Raw genomic sequence first — 15,631 nt, forward strand, 5'->3', positions numbered from 1 at the left:
GTGGCTGATCAGTGTATACTGTATAACTGCCTTTACAAAGATGGTGTCACATTATGTGTTCATTCTTATGTACAGCCGACAGAAAACAAGTTTGCTGAGTATCATGACAACAGCGAAATGGTTCTGATGCCACTCACTGTAACTAACCTAAAACTTAACACTATTCTGTTGCTGCCTTACAAGAACTGTTATTTCCTTTAACAAATGCAAATCAAGCCTATTTTTGCTTATTCTCAAACTCCTCAACAGACAAGGACAAACAGGAAGATACTGCGGCATTCTCCTCTTCTTTTGCATAATATACTATTAATCACACTGGCTGATGACATTTCAGGGCCTCACCTAAACACACTTTACGATGCACTGTGTGTGTGTGTGGTATGTGGTGTCGGTGGGCAGACTCAACAAATCATATGCCTGAGGTCATACATCACATCCACATGTGCCCACAGACTTTCCTATAGAAATAGAGAATGTTGTTTTTGAAAGGAACGTAGGTGACCGTTTATTGAAATGTTAAAGGTACCGTTTGCAGGAACAATGCAGTCTTTGTGATGAGAAATAGTGGGTCAGGAGGATGAAGCATGAGAATGTAATGTATTGAGGTGTGTGTTTGTTTTCAGACTCCTGGATGTTGGAGTGACGAAACCGAAGAGAATAGGAACACACACCAGCGCTCGCCGTCCTGGGGCAGCACTGACCAACTTAGAGAGGTACACACACACTTACACAGCATTAATTAATGAACCGGGGGCAGGTGGAATGCATTCTGTCTGCACTGTTTTTATTGTTATTATTATTGCTGGGATATTGTTGGATATATTTAAATGTGTCAGATGAATGTCTTTGGTTGTTTTTGAATTGCATCTCATGACATGATCTCCAAAACTGTTGACTAAGATAACATTTTAATGACATTTCAAAACACCAATAATATCTGACAAAAATGTTATCATAAATTTAGCTTATTTAGTTAAAATCAGGCTAAACAACCAGCCAATATGCATGAATATATTACAGAAACAAGATGAGTCGCTGCTTTTACCAATATACTGATTGAATCTTTTAACTGAAATGCTGGACTTCCTTTTCTCCCATTCCTCCTCCTGATACTTTGCTATCTGTCTACCTGTTTTTGTTTATCACGAGAATGCGTCACATGTGTACACACTCTTGTCTCCTCCATAAAGTGTTAGATGCTGTTGCTGTCTTGCAATGAATTTCCATGACATGTTTTCCATACCGTTTTTCCCTAAATGAACATTAATTCAATGAATCATTGAACGAGAGTTTTGAATTGATTCTTTGAGGCAAACAGTTTGAACCGATTCACAGAATGAATCAACCTTGGCAGTGCTAAGGCCATTTTTGCTACTGATATCAGAGACTCTGTTAAAACCATTAGTGTTAATTATGGGTGGGACGAGTTGGACATGTCCCCACTTTTTTGCCCTTGCTGATTTTGTCCCCTCCACTTAAAAAAATAAATAAAAATAAAATAGCTTTTGTCAGGTATGTGTCTACAGGACTCATCTCTAGTTCTTGATCAGGAGTTTCCATTTCAGTCACTGTGTTATAATGAGTGGTGATCTGGTGCTGGAATGTGTTATTTTAATGTTACGATGAGTGCTCGTATCAGTGGCTTTGACTGACAGTGGCAATGTTCACTCTCTCTTCCAGAGCTGGCAGTCCTTTCCAACACAATCACACTCACGATATATATTCAGCAACATACAGATGCAATCTTCTTTTATTACAATAAAAAGTTGCAGATAACAACCCGGAACCCCTTGTACTAGAGGCGAAAATGCTACCTCTTGACCTATCAGTTATGCTTTCTAAAGTCGTGCAAATCCATTTACTTATCTACAGGCAAACGAAATCCAGATAGTGGAAAATTTAAGGATAAAGTTAACAAATTATTTATGTGAAATATTCATCTGAGCGCTTTGGGTCATCAAGAATTACTATTTATCGGGGGCCTGGGTAGCTCAGCAAGTAAAGACACTGACTACCACACCTGGAGTCGCAAGTTCAAATCCAGGGCGTGCTGAGTGACTCCAGTCAAGCTTCCTAAGCAACCAATTTGCCCGGTTGTTAGGGTGGGTAGAGTCATGTGGGGTTAACCTCCTCATGGTCGCTGTAATGTGGTTCTCGCTCTCGGAGTTGTGCGTGGATGCCGCGGAGAATAGTGTGAGCCTCCACATGCGCCTAGGTCTCTGCGGTAACGCACTCAACAAGCCATGTGATAAGATGCGTGGATTGACTGTCTCAGACACAGAGGCAACTGAGATTCGTCCTCCGCCACCCGGATTGAGGCGAGTCACTACGCCACCACGAGGACTTAGAGCGCATTGGGAATTGGGCATTCCAAATTGGGGAGAAAAGGGGAGAAAAAAAACAAAAAACAAAAAAAATAGAATGACTATTTATCAAAACAGTAAAAGAAAATTTGAAACGATCTGTGCATATCCTAATTAATATTCAAAAACATCACCATTTTGTGACATCATCACCCCACCCCCGCCCCCAAAATTGTCCCCATAATTTTTTAACACCAAGTGACTCCTGAAATTAAAGCTGCCATACATAAGTCATGATTGAGCATGAAATCAGTCTAAAAAAAGTGTTAAAATCATCATTACATTCATAATATTGCTTAATTTCATATCGCCAGCAAAACCATTGCCAATTTATCGTGAATCTACGGCCCAACCCTAGTTGTTGAAATTCTTCAATTGTTTTGAATGGTTTTAACTGGTTGCCGGTATGTCACAATGACGTTCGGTATTGACAACAGAACTATTCATAACGGTTTCAAAACAAATAAATGTTAGCATTTGCAACCATTATCCCCCTCAGCCCAATTTATAGGTTTCCCGATGCCTCCAAGCTCTGGAACAATAGAGTCATGTTGGTTTCACAGCAAGTAATATATGTTAAGTCATGTCTTGTGTTTGTCCACATTCTTATCAGATGGACATTATATGTTGATGGAAACCCTTGATCTTTGAGGTTGATTTAGGAAGGGCCCGTTGTCACCTTCTAAATGTTAGATTTAACACCAGCTGCATGCAGGTGCAGAGTAATACATTTCCTGTGTAAACCCTCACACTCACAGTATTTTATGCTGAATCGGAAGCATGTCTGCTGAGAACTGTTGCTACTGGCATCTGTTTTCAGCCGGAAAATAATGATGAAATTGAGCAGTCTGGAAGTTAAATCAGTTATAGAGACCGTTTAGCCAAAAATGGAAATTTCTGTCATCATTTACTCTCTCTCATGTCATTCCAAACCATTTTATCTAAACATGTACTAACAAAGACATTGAATACATCTCAAATTATGCACCATGCACTGTGCAAATACACTATACACCAGTGTTTTGATTGCAGAATTAAATAGTATGACCTGATTTAATTAGGGTAATGTTAAATGATCACGTTTACATTAAATTGAACACATACATTTATACTAAATATAAACTAATAAAACTAGAAAAGCCCTATATTATATAACAGAGTTGAAATATAGTGTAACTAAAGGGCAATTTCATTAAACTTGCATTAAACTAAATTAGTCAATGTTATTCCTTTCCACACAACATGCAAAAATATGGATGTAAATTAGGCTTATTATAGATTGCACTTCATTCACAAAAATTGGCTGCCGCAATTTAGATTGCGATGTTAATGCCAGATTACAGCAGCGGTAACACTGTCACGATTATAAAATCATCATCTGATCGCAGTTATTTGATCTAACCGCAATTGTTGTGCACTTCAAATTCCAATCACATTTTAATGCCCAAATAAAGGAATTGTAAGCGAATATATAAATGCCACTATAATGCCATAAATGCAGATGTCAACCAGGGCAGCTCTTGTGCGGAAGAACATGTGAAGCGTTCTCAAGTGCTCTGATGTGCGTGCCATAAGCAGAAGCTCACGCAAAACTTGCGCTAAAATATTAACAAACAAATATAATTTTTGACAGTGAACTCAAAGGGCTGTGGCTTCAGTTTAAACGGTTGTGTAATGGCAAATGTTTCTAGTCATTGTGGGTTCATACAGGCAGTGTTAATGACACGCAGTGTCACAGAGGAGTAGAGGCACTAATTCTGTGGAGTGTTAAAATAATGGGAAATTAGGGCTAGTGGGTGTAATCTTCTTCTTCTTTCAGCTGCTCCCATTAGGGGTTGCCACAGCGTACCATCCATGATCCGCATATTTGACTTCGTACAGACTTACGCCTGATGTCCTTCCTGACGCAACCCCCAGTGGTTGGGGGACTCTCACTCACACCTACGGGGCAATTTAGAGTCTCCAATTCACTTAACCTGCATGTTTTTGCTAATAGTGGGTGTAATCAAAGAGCATTAAAATAACATGTGAAAGTGAAGAAAGTAGGACAGAAATATTTTAATATTGTATGTATAATATAATATAATAAAAAATATATATTTTATGTAATATTTTTTATAAAAAATTATATATTTTTTAAATGAGTTCCAAAAACAACAGTGTAAATGTAAAATTGACCAAAACTTTAGTATATTTTAAGTATTTGGAAATATTTGGATATTTAAATCATTATTTTTCATGTCATAAGTTTTAAAAGCCTTAAAAGGAAATCATGTATCCCTATTTTTTGCCACAACACAGTTGTGCTCAAAAGTTTGCATACCCTTGGAGAATTGGTAATATATGTACCATTTTTAAAGAAAACATGAGTGAGCAGGCAAAACACATTTCTTTTATTTCTTATGGGATTCATATTCAACTGTAGATTATAACAGAATGGCACAATCATAAAACAAAACACCTTACCCTTAGTTCTTAATACTGTGTATTGCCCCCTTTAGCATCAATGACAGCGTGCAGTCTTTTGTAATAGTTGTCTATGAGGCCCCAAATTCTTGCAGGTGGTATAGCTGCCCATTCGTCTTGGCCAAATGTGATGGCCACTCCAGAACCTTCACCTTTTTCTGCTGTAACCACTGGAGGGTCAACTTGGCCTTGTGCTTAGGGTCATTGTCGTGCTGGAAAGTCCAAGAGCGCCCCATGCGCAGCTTTCGTGCAGAAGAATGCAAATTGTCTGCCAGTATTTTCTGATAAAATGCTGCATTCATCTTGCCATCAATTTTCAAAAGATTCCCCGTGCCTTTAGAGCTCACACACCCCCAAAACATCAGTGAGACACCACCATGCTTCACATTGGGGATGGTATTCTTTTCACTATAGGCCTTGTTGACCCCTCTCCAAACATAGCGCTTATGATTGTGACCATAAAGCTCTATTTTGGTCTCGTCACTCCAAATTACAGTGTGCCAGAAGCTGTGAGGCATGTCAAGGTGTTGTCGGGCATATTGTAACCGGGCTTTTTTGTGGCATTGGCGCAGTAAAAGCTTCTTTCTGGCAACTCGACCATGCAGCTCATTTTTGTTCAAGTATCATCATATTGTGCTCCTTGAAACATCCACACCGTCTTTTTCCAGAGCAGCCTGTATTTCTCCTGAGGTTACCTGTGGGTTTTTCTTTGTATCCCAAACAATTCTTCTGGCAGTTGTGGCTGAAATCTTTCTTGGTCTACCTGACCTTGGCTTGGTATCAAGAGATCCCTGAATTTTCCACTTCTTAATAAGTGATTGAACAGTACTGACTGGCATTTTCAAGGCTTTGGATATCTTTTTATATCCTTTCCCATCTTTATAAAGTTCCATTACCTTGTTATGCAGGTCTTTTGACAGTTCTTTTCTGCTCCCCATGGCTCAGTATCCAGCCTGCTCAGTGCATCCACGTGAGAGCTAACAAACTCATTGACTATTTATACACAGACACTAATTGCAATTTAAAAAGCCACAGGTGTGGGAAATTAACCTTTAATTGCCATTTAAACCTGTGTGTGTCACCTTGTGTGTCTGTAACAAGGCCAAACATTCAAGGGTATGTAAACTTTTGATCAGGGCCATTTGGGTGATTTCTGTTATCATTATGATTTAAAATTGAGCCAAACAACTATGTGATAATAAATGGCTTCATATGATCACTATCCTTAAATAAAAGACAGTTTTTTTCATGATCAGTCATATTTTCAAAGTCAATGCCAAAATTTCTGCCAGGGTATGCAAACTTTTGAGCACAACTGTATATATATATAATATTTATTATTTTGAAGTTAAATATGTAGAAAATGACTTCTTAAAGTGTATGAAGCACACATGAACCATTAGAAATCTGACAGTTTATATAACAATTAATCGTGAAAGCCCTAAAACACACAAGTAATCATCATAATCACAATTATTTGTTTGACAATTAATCTTTAGCCAAATTTCATAATTGTGACAGCCCAATTTATAGATTTTCTGTTGATCATATCAGCAGTAATTCAAATAATGATCAAATTATGAAGAAGATCATTATAACCTGGCATAAATCCAGATGCACAGTGTAGTCAAGCGCACTTTCGGCAGGTTAAAGAGATGATTCTGGTGTCTGGATCACAGTAGTCAGTGATATTGTTCAGTTCTGCCAAAGTGTGTCAGATACCATTGGTCTGCTGCTTCCGCTCAGAATAAGCCCGCAAAATCGGAATTGTGCGTGCAAACTGCATTCAGCTGCGATTTTGTGGGTGCGTTCGAGCCGTTTCCTGATCTGCATAATTCCTTTAGTTTATCAGGGGCTAAACCAGCACAGACAGCACATACAAATAACTGGTGCTTTTACCCTGCACAGTTCATTCTTGTGAGTGTTCTGAGCTGTTGCAGAGCAGTTCACAATCATTAGGCCATATCGGAAATTTATGACAAGCGATTACTAATGATCAACTGTTGATGATGATGATATAGTGTTGATGAAATATGACAGTGTTTACTTTTAATTGTTTATATGTTGTAAATTATTGTAGGAGTGCACATTTTATTTCCCTTATCTGTTTGAATGAACAGCTGGAAGCAGTGAAACACATACATTTCAAAATAAGAGTCCCCTGTATATTTCAGCCTTTAAAGTTAAATGTTCCACACTATGAATCAAATTTTCCCAATAAATCAGCAAAATCCAATATTGGTCGACCTCTAATTTGTATTTATTTATAAAATGGGACATAAACCAATTTTAATGTGATTTTATATATATATATATATATATATATTTGGAAAACATGTCTTGAGTATTTTAAACTTGCATATTACCCTGTTAAGGCCATGTTGAATGTGTGCCTCTGCCTGTTTAATAAGAGTCTGTGATCATTTATTTTGAGATTAATAATTTTATTTGTTCAGAGCTCGATAAAAGTCTTAAAAAGTATTAAATTTGAGTTTTAGTTGAAAACAAAAATTGATTTAAGTTAGTAGCATCACTACTTTTAGTTAGTTACTCCCCAACACTGCTGTAGTACTCATGAAATGTATTTTCAAAGTGAAGGATAGTCTCAAATGGAATACTAATGTTTTTTTAACTACATGGAAGCATTCCCTTTTTAACAGCTGACATTTCAAATGCACTCGATGTGTTGCTGCTAGCTTTAGCATATTAGCCAAATTCAGTTCAGCACATTCATCTCAAATAATGTGCATATTCACACACAGCGTGGGGTGATGGTCAGGTATTCAACTCACAATTGTAAGGTGTTGTCTTCACAGAAGTTTCGCTAGTTGCCACATTCGCCATTAATTGCAAGTGTTTTGTCAAACCAGTATCGTGGCCAGGTAACCCGCCACTACGGCTATTTAGAGCAAGCTGCGACCATTGAGGCATGAAGTGTCCAACATTACACACTATGTTTTTTTGGCTGAAGAAGTACATCATTCAGGTACTCATTGTACTCTACATTTCATTGCATTTTTCCAGTGAGAACACACTACTTAAACTACAAAATTAAGTAAAATAGTGCAGAAGTGTGCAGTTTAAGTAGCAGCTTTTTTATCTTCTATGGAATACAAATGAGCTGTTTTTAAAAATGGTAATTTCTAAAGTATTTTCTTCAAACTGTTCTTTTACAAACATTGAAAGTTAAATGATTAAATTTAAACCACTATTCACTGAAAGTTCCCACCATAGATCTTTAATCTTATTCATGCTTATGTACATTCAAATATGGCATATTAAAGGAATATTTCAGGTTCAATACAGGTTAAGCTCAGTCGACAGCATTTGTGGCATAATATTGATTACAACAACAATCAGTTTTGACTAGCCTCTCCTTTTTTCTTTTTTTTTCTCCGCTTTTTTTCTCCCCAATTTGGAATGCCCAATTCCCAATGCTCTCTAAGTCCTCGTGGTGGCGTAGTGACTCGCCTCAATCTGGGTGGCGGAGGACGAATCTCAGTTGCCTCCATGTCTGAGACCATCAACCCCCACATCTTATCACGTGGCTTGTTGAGCGCGTTACCATGGAGACATAGTGCGTGTGGAGGCTTCATGCTATTCTCCGCAACATCCATGCACAACTCGCCACGCACCCCACTGAGAGCGAGAACCACATTATAGCGACCACAAGAGGTTACCCCATGTGACTCTACCCTCCCTAGCAACTGGGCCAATTTGGTTGCTTAGGAGACCTGGCTGGAGTCACTCAGCACACCCTGGATTCGAACTCGCAACTCCAGGGGTGGTAGTCAGCGGGCCCCTCCTTTTCTTAAAAAAAGCAAAAATCTGGGTTACAGTGAGGCAGTTACAATGGAAGTGAATGGGGCCAATTTTTTTACTTTCAAAAGTATAGCCACAAAACAAACAATATGCATGTAAACATGATTTTAGTGTGATACTTACTAACCTTTTCTGTGTAAAGTTATATCCAATTTTACATTGTTACCATGACGATGTAATGTCAACAAACCCTAAAACCCTAAAATGACTGTAAAAATTACAATTTAACATTACAGCTCAAATAATACACAAGTTTTAACAGAAGAATTAATGTAATTGCTTTTATAAAATTATAAGCTTCACATTTCTGCCTTTTAAACCCTCTAAAAATTGGCCACATTCACTTCCATTGTAAGTGCCTCACTGTAACCACAATTTCTGCTTTTTTTAAGAAAAGGAGGGACGAGTCAAAATATTTTTTTTGTTGTACTCAACATTATGCCACAAATGCTGTTGATTGTGCTGAACTTGTATTGATCCCGGAATATTCCGTTAAGACTTGCATGAAGAGACGCTCCTTGACCATATTTAATTGTACATAAATGTGATTATAAAGCTAGAGCAGAGGGCAAGATTTTCAGTGAACTACAACATAAAATGTACTCCATTTCTCACACAACGGTGTACAAGTATACTCATTGTACTTTTTTTTTTTTTTTTTTTTGTAATTTATGGTGCTTGACAGCCCTAGTCTCCATGACCATAGTCTTTCCAAGAAAAGGAGCATGTTTAAGCCACTTTTCCTTCCCTTCTCAACATATAGGAAGTTCATGTCCTCAGTTTCGACATTTATATCCTGGTTCACATCAAGCGCTTCCACTTAGTGGCTTGTAACTCCTTACACTTTTTAAGTGGATTTAGTTAATGTATATTGACTTACTTAGCTGGGCTTTACACAAGAGCACATTCAGGATTTCCCCTAGTTACAGCTGAGCTTATCTTTATCTAGTGTTGGCATCAGGAAACATCTCCTTTATCTCACTGTAATTCTCAAGCACAGAATTTGTTTCTTGTTTGCTGCTGGAATGTGGAAAACATTTTCATTAGTGTTCAGTACAGAAGACAAGATGCAGCAAGTCATTTGCAACAAATTTGCTTCCTTTAATCTTTAACAAACAGAGGTGGCTGGAAACTGCCTCCTGTTGAGGTGTGGTGCTGGCTGTAGTTTTATGTTTATAATGATTTATGAAGACAAACGCCCATGTCAAGAAAGAACCATTAACCAATTGTATGATCAGCATAAACGCACAAGGCTAGACTTGTTCGATTGTTCCCATATTTACAGTCAGTAAACACTGTAATCAATGCAGACAAAAATAGCAAGTAAACAGTTTCTGATCAAGCAAGTTTGTGAACACGGAGGAACACCTCCAGCTGTAGTTGTTGAAGCTAAGAGGTTTTTTAAGTAGATAAAAATTCTATAAAGGGGATTCTCTGCTGTGTTATCTACTATAGTCAACCAAACTTAATACATGCTGAAATATACTTTTTTTTTTTTCAAATGTTATGATGGACTTCAGAAATTAACTGTTTTGTAGTGACCCCTTGTGGTCATGCTGAGTTACAGCATGTATTCAGAGCCTATCAAGGTGGTTTTAGTTACAATCCGAACTTAATATGTATAACGGCATGTATGCCTCTTAAAATGCAGTCCTGCCATAAATGCATTCCAAGAGATGCAACAAATTCAAGCTGCTTGCTAAAGGAAGTTTCTGTAGATACAAGCAGCCATGTGAAGTTCATTAGGCAAATTATATGGCATCAACAGCTGTTCAGTTTGTTGAATTTGGCTGCATTGCTAAAAATACTTCTTTGTTGTCTCTGTTCTGACACTTATATTTAATTTTCGATCACTTTCAGATCACTAAGCTCAGGTTGCAACTGCAGCGCAGTAAGCAGGGTGGAGGCCGGCAGTCTAAGGACAGTAAAGAGCATCTGTCCCCCCTCCAGTGCTGTACCAGCAGCACCATCACCATCATCACTGCCACTACCATCAGCACAGCCAGCCAAGCTCCGGTCCGCACACAGATAATGAATATCATTATGTTCTATAGTAACATCTAGAACGTGCTGTATGTTTAGTCAGATGTGAACTTGAATTGTCTCCTCCTGCAGCCCATGTCGAAGTCAGCACAGATGCCACTGTCTAACATCACAGTGCCAAAGCCTTCCATCTCCAGAGTGCCCAGCAGCATGGAGGGCATCAACCACGAGCTGGAGAAAGTCTTCATCAAAGACAATGGAGAAAAGGAGGAGCTGAAGGTACACACACACTGCAAAAAGTATTTTTCTTACTGAGGATTTTTGTCTTGTTTTCCATTTAAAAATATCTAAACATTCTTAAAACAAAATACATTTACTTGAGAAGCAAAATGACACAAGATACAGTTTTTAGAGAAATCTAACAACATTTAGTAACGTTTATGCTTTTTACATTTAGTTACGTTTATGTAAAATTTGCCAGTGGGGTACGAAAAAAAACTTTATTCAAAGGGTAAACAAGTTTATTTTTCTCAGCCCACTTGCAAATAATTTTGTCTTGTTTTAACTGAACTCTGCCAAATTGTGTTATATTTCTCTGAAAACAAGACTTAATATCTAATGCCCTTTTGCTTTGAGTCATTTTTTCTTGTGTTGAGGATGTTAATAGATTTTTACCAGAAAACAAGACAAAAATACTCTTTATAAATATAAATAAATACAATTATTTTTGCAGTACACAGTTAAAGTCCAAATTTTCAGCATGAAAAAAATGCACATCAAGATGTCAGCATGTCAGCAGTGCATCTCTGTGCATTGAAATATTGTATTGCATACACTATCAGTCAAAAGTTTGGACACATTGGACTGAATTTGTTTGTCATGATTAGGGATGGGAATAGTAAGACATTTTGTGATTTAACGTTTCCGGTTCCTTAATTGTTCTGTTCTTTTAGGACTTTTGAGGTAAATTCTTATTGGAATTGGCAGCCTGTTACCAAATGATGAGATGATTTTATATTTTAACAGAAAATATTCTTGCAAAAGATATTTGTTTATATACAGTTGTGCTCAAAAGTTTGCATACCCTTGGAGAATTGGTAATATATGTACCATTTTTAAAGAAAACATGAGTGAGCAGGCAAAACACATTTCTTTTATTTCTTATGGGATTCATATTCATCTGTAGGTTATAACAGAATGGCACAATCATAAATCAAAACATGGCAACAAAGAAAAAAATGAAATGACCCCTGTTCAAAAGTCTTCACACCCTTAGTTCTTAATACTGTGTATTGCCCCCTTTATCATCAATGACAGTGTGCAGTCTTTTGTAATAGTTGTCTATGAGGCCCCAAATTCTTGCAAGTGGTATAGCTGCCCATTCATCTTGGCAAAATGCCTCCAGGTCATGCAAAGTCTTTGGTCATCTTGCATGAACCGCACGTTTGAGATCTCCCCAGAGTGGCTCGATGATATTAAGGTAAGGAGACTGTGATGGCCATTCCAGAACCTTCACCTTTTTCTGCTGTAACCACTGGAGGGTCAACTTGGCCTTGTGCTTAGGGTCATTGTCGTGCTGGAAAGTCCAAGAGCGTCCCATGCGCAGCTTTCGTGCAGAAGAATGCAAATTGTCTGCCAGTACTTTCTGATAACATGCTGCATTCATCTTGCCATCAATTTTCAAAAGATTCCCCGTGCCTTTAGAGCTCACACACCCAAAAAACATCAGTGAGCCACCACCATGCTTCACAGTGGGGATGGTATTCTTTCCACTATAGGCCTTGTTGACCCCTCTCCAAACATAGTGCTTATGGTTGTGACCATAAAGCTCTATTTTGGTCTTGTCACTCCAAATTACAGTGTGCCAGAAGCTGTGAGGCATGTCAAGGTGTTGTCGGGCATATTGTAACCGGGCTTTTTTGTGGCATTGGCACAGTAAAGCCTTCTTTCTAGCAACTCGACCATGCAGCTCATTTTTGTTCAAGTATCGTCATATTGTGCTCCTTGAAACAACCACACCTTCTTTTTCCAGAGCAGCTTGTATTTCTCCTGAGGTTACCTGTGGGTTTATCTTTGTATCCCAAACAATTCTTCTGGCAGTTGTGGCTGAAATCTTTCTTGGTCTACCTGACTTTGGCTTGGTATCAAGAGATCCCCGAATTTTCCGCTTCTTAATAAGTGATTGAACAGTACTGACTGGCATTTTCAAGGCTTTGGATATCTTTTTATATCCTTTTCCGTCTTTATAAAGTTCCACTACCTTGTTACGAAGGTCTTTTGACAGTTCTTTTCTGCTCCCCAAGGCTCAGTATCTAGCCTGCTCAGTGCATCCACGTGAGAGTTAACAAACTCATTGACTGTTTATACACAGACACTAATTGCATTTTAAAAAGCCACAGGTGTGGGAAATTAACCTTTAATTGCCATTTAAACCTGTGTGTGTCACCTTGTGTGTCTGTAACAAGGCCAAACATTCAAGGTTATGTAAACTTTTGATCAGGGCCATTTGGGTGATTTCTGTTATCAATAAATGGCTTTATATGATCACTATCCTTAAATAAAAGACATTTTGCATGATCAGTCATGTTTTCAAAATCAATGCCAAAATTTCACAATTTCTGCCAGGGTATGCAAACTTTTTAGAACAACTGTATATACATATACTGCAATTAATGCAGTATCCATTTATTTTTATTTTTTTAAACTTCCTGAAACTTCACGCGATAGGAGAAAGGTGTCCCGAGTTGTTCCTGGCAGGCTACTCAGTCTTAAAGGCTCTGATTAGGATGGGGGCGGGGTAGGGCATCTGCTGCCTGCCAGGAACTTACCCAGGCACATTTGTATTTGTGCATGTCATGAAGACTTCACCTTCAAGTGGTGAACCAGGCCTGCGAGAGATACGAGCAAGCTGCTGTACCTTCGTACAGCTTCGTATTGCACGAAAATACTCACTTGTACTTTCAACTGAACCACTGTCAAAATCGAAATCGCCCGAGAGAGAGACTCAGCGTACGAGCGATAGAGACTGCAGGGCCTGGCCGTTCAGCAAGCTGCAGTCAGGTATAATTGTAGAGACATTGCATATATAAAATACAAGTTATTACACAAAAGGTCTCAAACGTCTTACTTATTACAGCAACACTTTCAGTTTGGGTCAGTAACGGTTCATTTTGACAAAAGGAATGACTTGCGGTTCAGTAATTTTTTCCTTCACTAACAGGAACCGGCTGTTAAGAGTCATTCCTTTGAGAGGTAGCACGATATGTTTTGCAATGTAGATTCAAAAGAACCAGCTCATGAGAGTCATTTGTTCAGGTGGTATCTGGAAACGCTTTCAGAGTACAGTATTGTAGCATGGTGTCCTGTCCACATTGACGTATGAATATGCATTTGAAAGTCATTAAAATCATTCCGATATTTTTTTTTAAAATAGAGCTAGCTCTGAAATACAACCCGTTTTTCATTCCCAACCCTACAATGTTTAACAAGCATAAGGGGCTACTTACACATGCATAAAAAAAAAACAAATAAAAAAAAAAAGCTAGACATAGCACAATGAATGAAAAGTTGAAGATCTTTTCATTTGACAGTGTCTTAGAAGTACTCTGCTCATGGCATGACATGCTGACGAAGCAGTGAGATGCATCACAATGGGTAAAGACAAAAAGTTTGTCCTGTGTGAACAGCCCCCTATTGATTCTGTTGTTGCATGCTAGAATGTTCACATAGCAAAATTGTCTAAGTCTCTCTCTCTATGACTGGCTCTCAGGCGCTGGAGGTTCCTGATGGACGCAGGGCTCCATTTCCTCCCCAGCAGCGCAGCAGCAGTAGTCGCGGAATTGACACTCAGACGCCCTCAGTGCCTGGACGCTCCAGTAGCTGCTCCAGTCTGTCGCCATGTCCGTCACCTGCATGCCCACCCCGCTCACACGATGGCAGCCCTTACTCCACTGACGAGATGCTTGACGACAGAGACAAAGGTCAGACCTACAGACTACTACCACATTAGGGCTGCAACTAACAATTATTTTGATAAATGATTAATCTAACGATTATTAGAATGATTATTCGTCTATTCAGCGATTATTGCAAAGAGTAATCATTAGCTCTTAACCGATTATTCAGCTTGTGCCCCGACTTAAAAGGTTGTATTAAACATGCTTACTAACAATAAAGAGGACAAAATTATCTTTTAAAAATACCTCTAAATGATATTCACTGAACTAAAGTGAAAAAAAAAACTTTAATTCAGTAAAGAAATTCACTGCAAAAAATCCTAGTGTTTTCAAGTGTTTTTGTCTTGTTTTCCATTTTAAAATTGTCTTAAAATGCTTAAAACAAGATACATTTACTTGAGAAGCAACATATAAGATATTTAGACTTGCTTTAAGAGAATGTATCTTAAATATAAGTGTTTTATATATGTGATAAACTTGGTTAAACTTCTGCAAGTGCTGTAAAGACAAAATTTACTTATATTCAAGATCTATTCTCTAAAAGCAAGTCTAAATATCATATATGCTGCTTCTCAGGTGAATGCATTTTTATTTAAAGGATTTTTAGATATTTTTAAATATTTGTATTTTTAATATTATATTCAACATTCTCAGATAACAATTTTTTCTTCTGCTGTATAGCTGCTAAAGAAAATGTATGTTGTTTTAAAGGAGTTTTAGAAGCCAAAACAAATCAAAAATGTATTTTGTTGCAGTGTATAATGGGGCGAAGACTACCTCTCTCACCTTTTTGTTCAATTCAATCCATCTTTAACTCACTAAAAAACAAACTCTCTCTAATAAAGCTGCGTATTGCCAATTTTCTTCACGATAAGAAATGCACAGTGACACATATAGCGTATTATGATACAATAAGTCGCGGGCCATCATGTTATAATCTAACTGCATTAAGCGTGCACGCTCGAGGGATGAGAATCCCAGCGACAGAGTTTTCATCAGCCGGGTGCAGTTTCAGTCTCTCCCCCTTAGATCGGGACATTC

At 38.0% G+C, this 15,631-nt stretch overlaps 1 protein-coding gene across 1 annotated transcript in view; it reads left to right on the forward strand.

Annotated features, from left to right (window-relative positions):
* Window positions 1-15,631, forward strand: part of LOC127420945 (glucocorticoid-induced transcript 1 protein-like) — a 57,640-nt gene that overhangs the window by 38,318 nt on the left and 3,691 nt on the right. Inside the window, exons 3-6 of the mRNA XM_051663599.1 lie at window positions 624-713; window positions 10,512-10,667; window positions 10,767-10,913; window positions 14,404-14,614. Of these exons, the coding sequence (XP_051519559.1) occupies window positions 624-713; window positions 10,512-10,667; window positions 10,767-10,913; window positions 14,404-14,614 (604 nt within the window). The remainder of the gene's footprint in view (window positions 1-623; window positions 714-10,511; window positions 10,668-10,766; window positions 10,914-14,403; window positions 14,615-15,631) is intronic.

The sequence above is a fragment of the Myxocyprinus asiaticus genome, chromosome 30 (assembly GCF_019703515.2).
Source record: "Myxocyprinus asiaticus isolate MX2 ecotype Aquarium Trade chromosome 30, UBuf_Myxa_2, whole genome shotgun sequence".
In the NCBI taxonomy this organism is placed as follows: Eukaryota; Metazoa; Chordata; class Actinopteri; order Cypriniformes; family Catostomidae; genus Myxocyprinus; species Myxocyprinus asiaticus.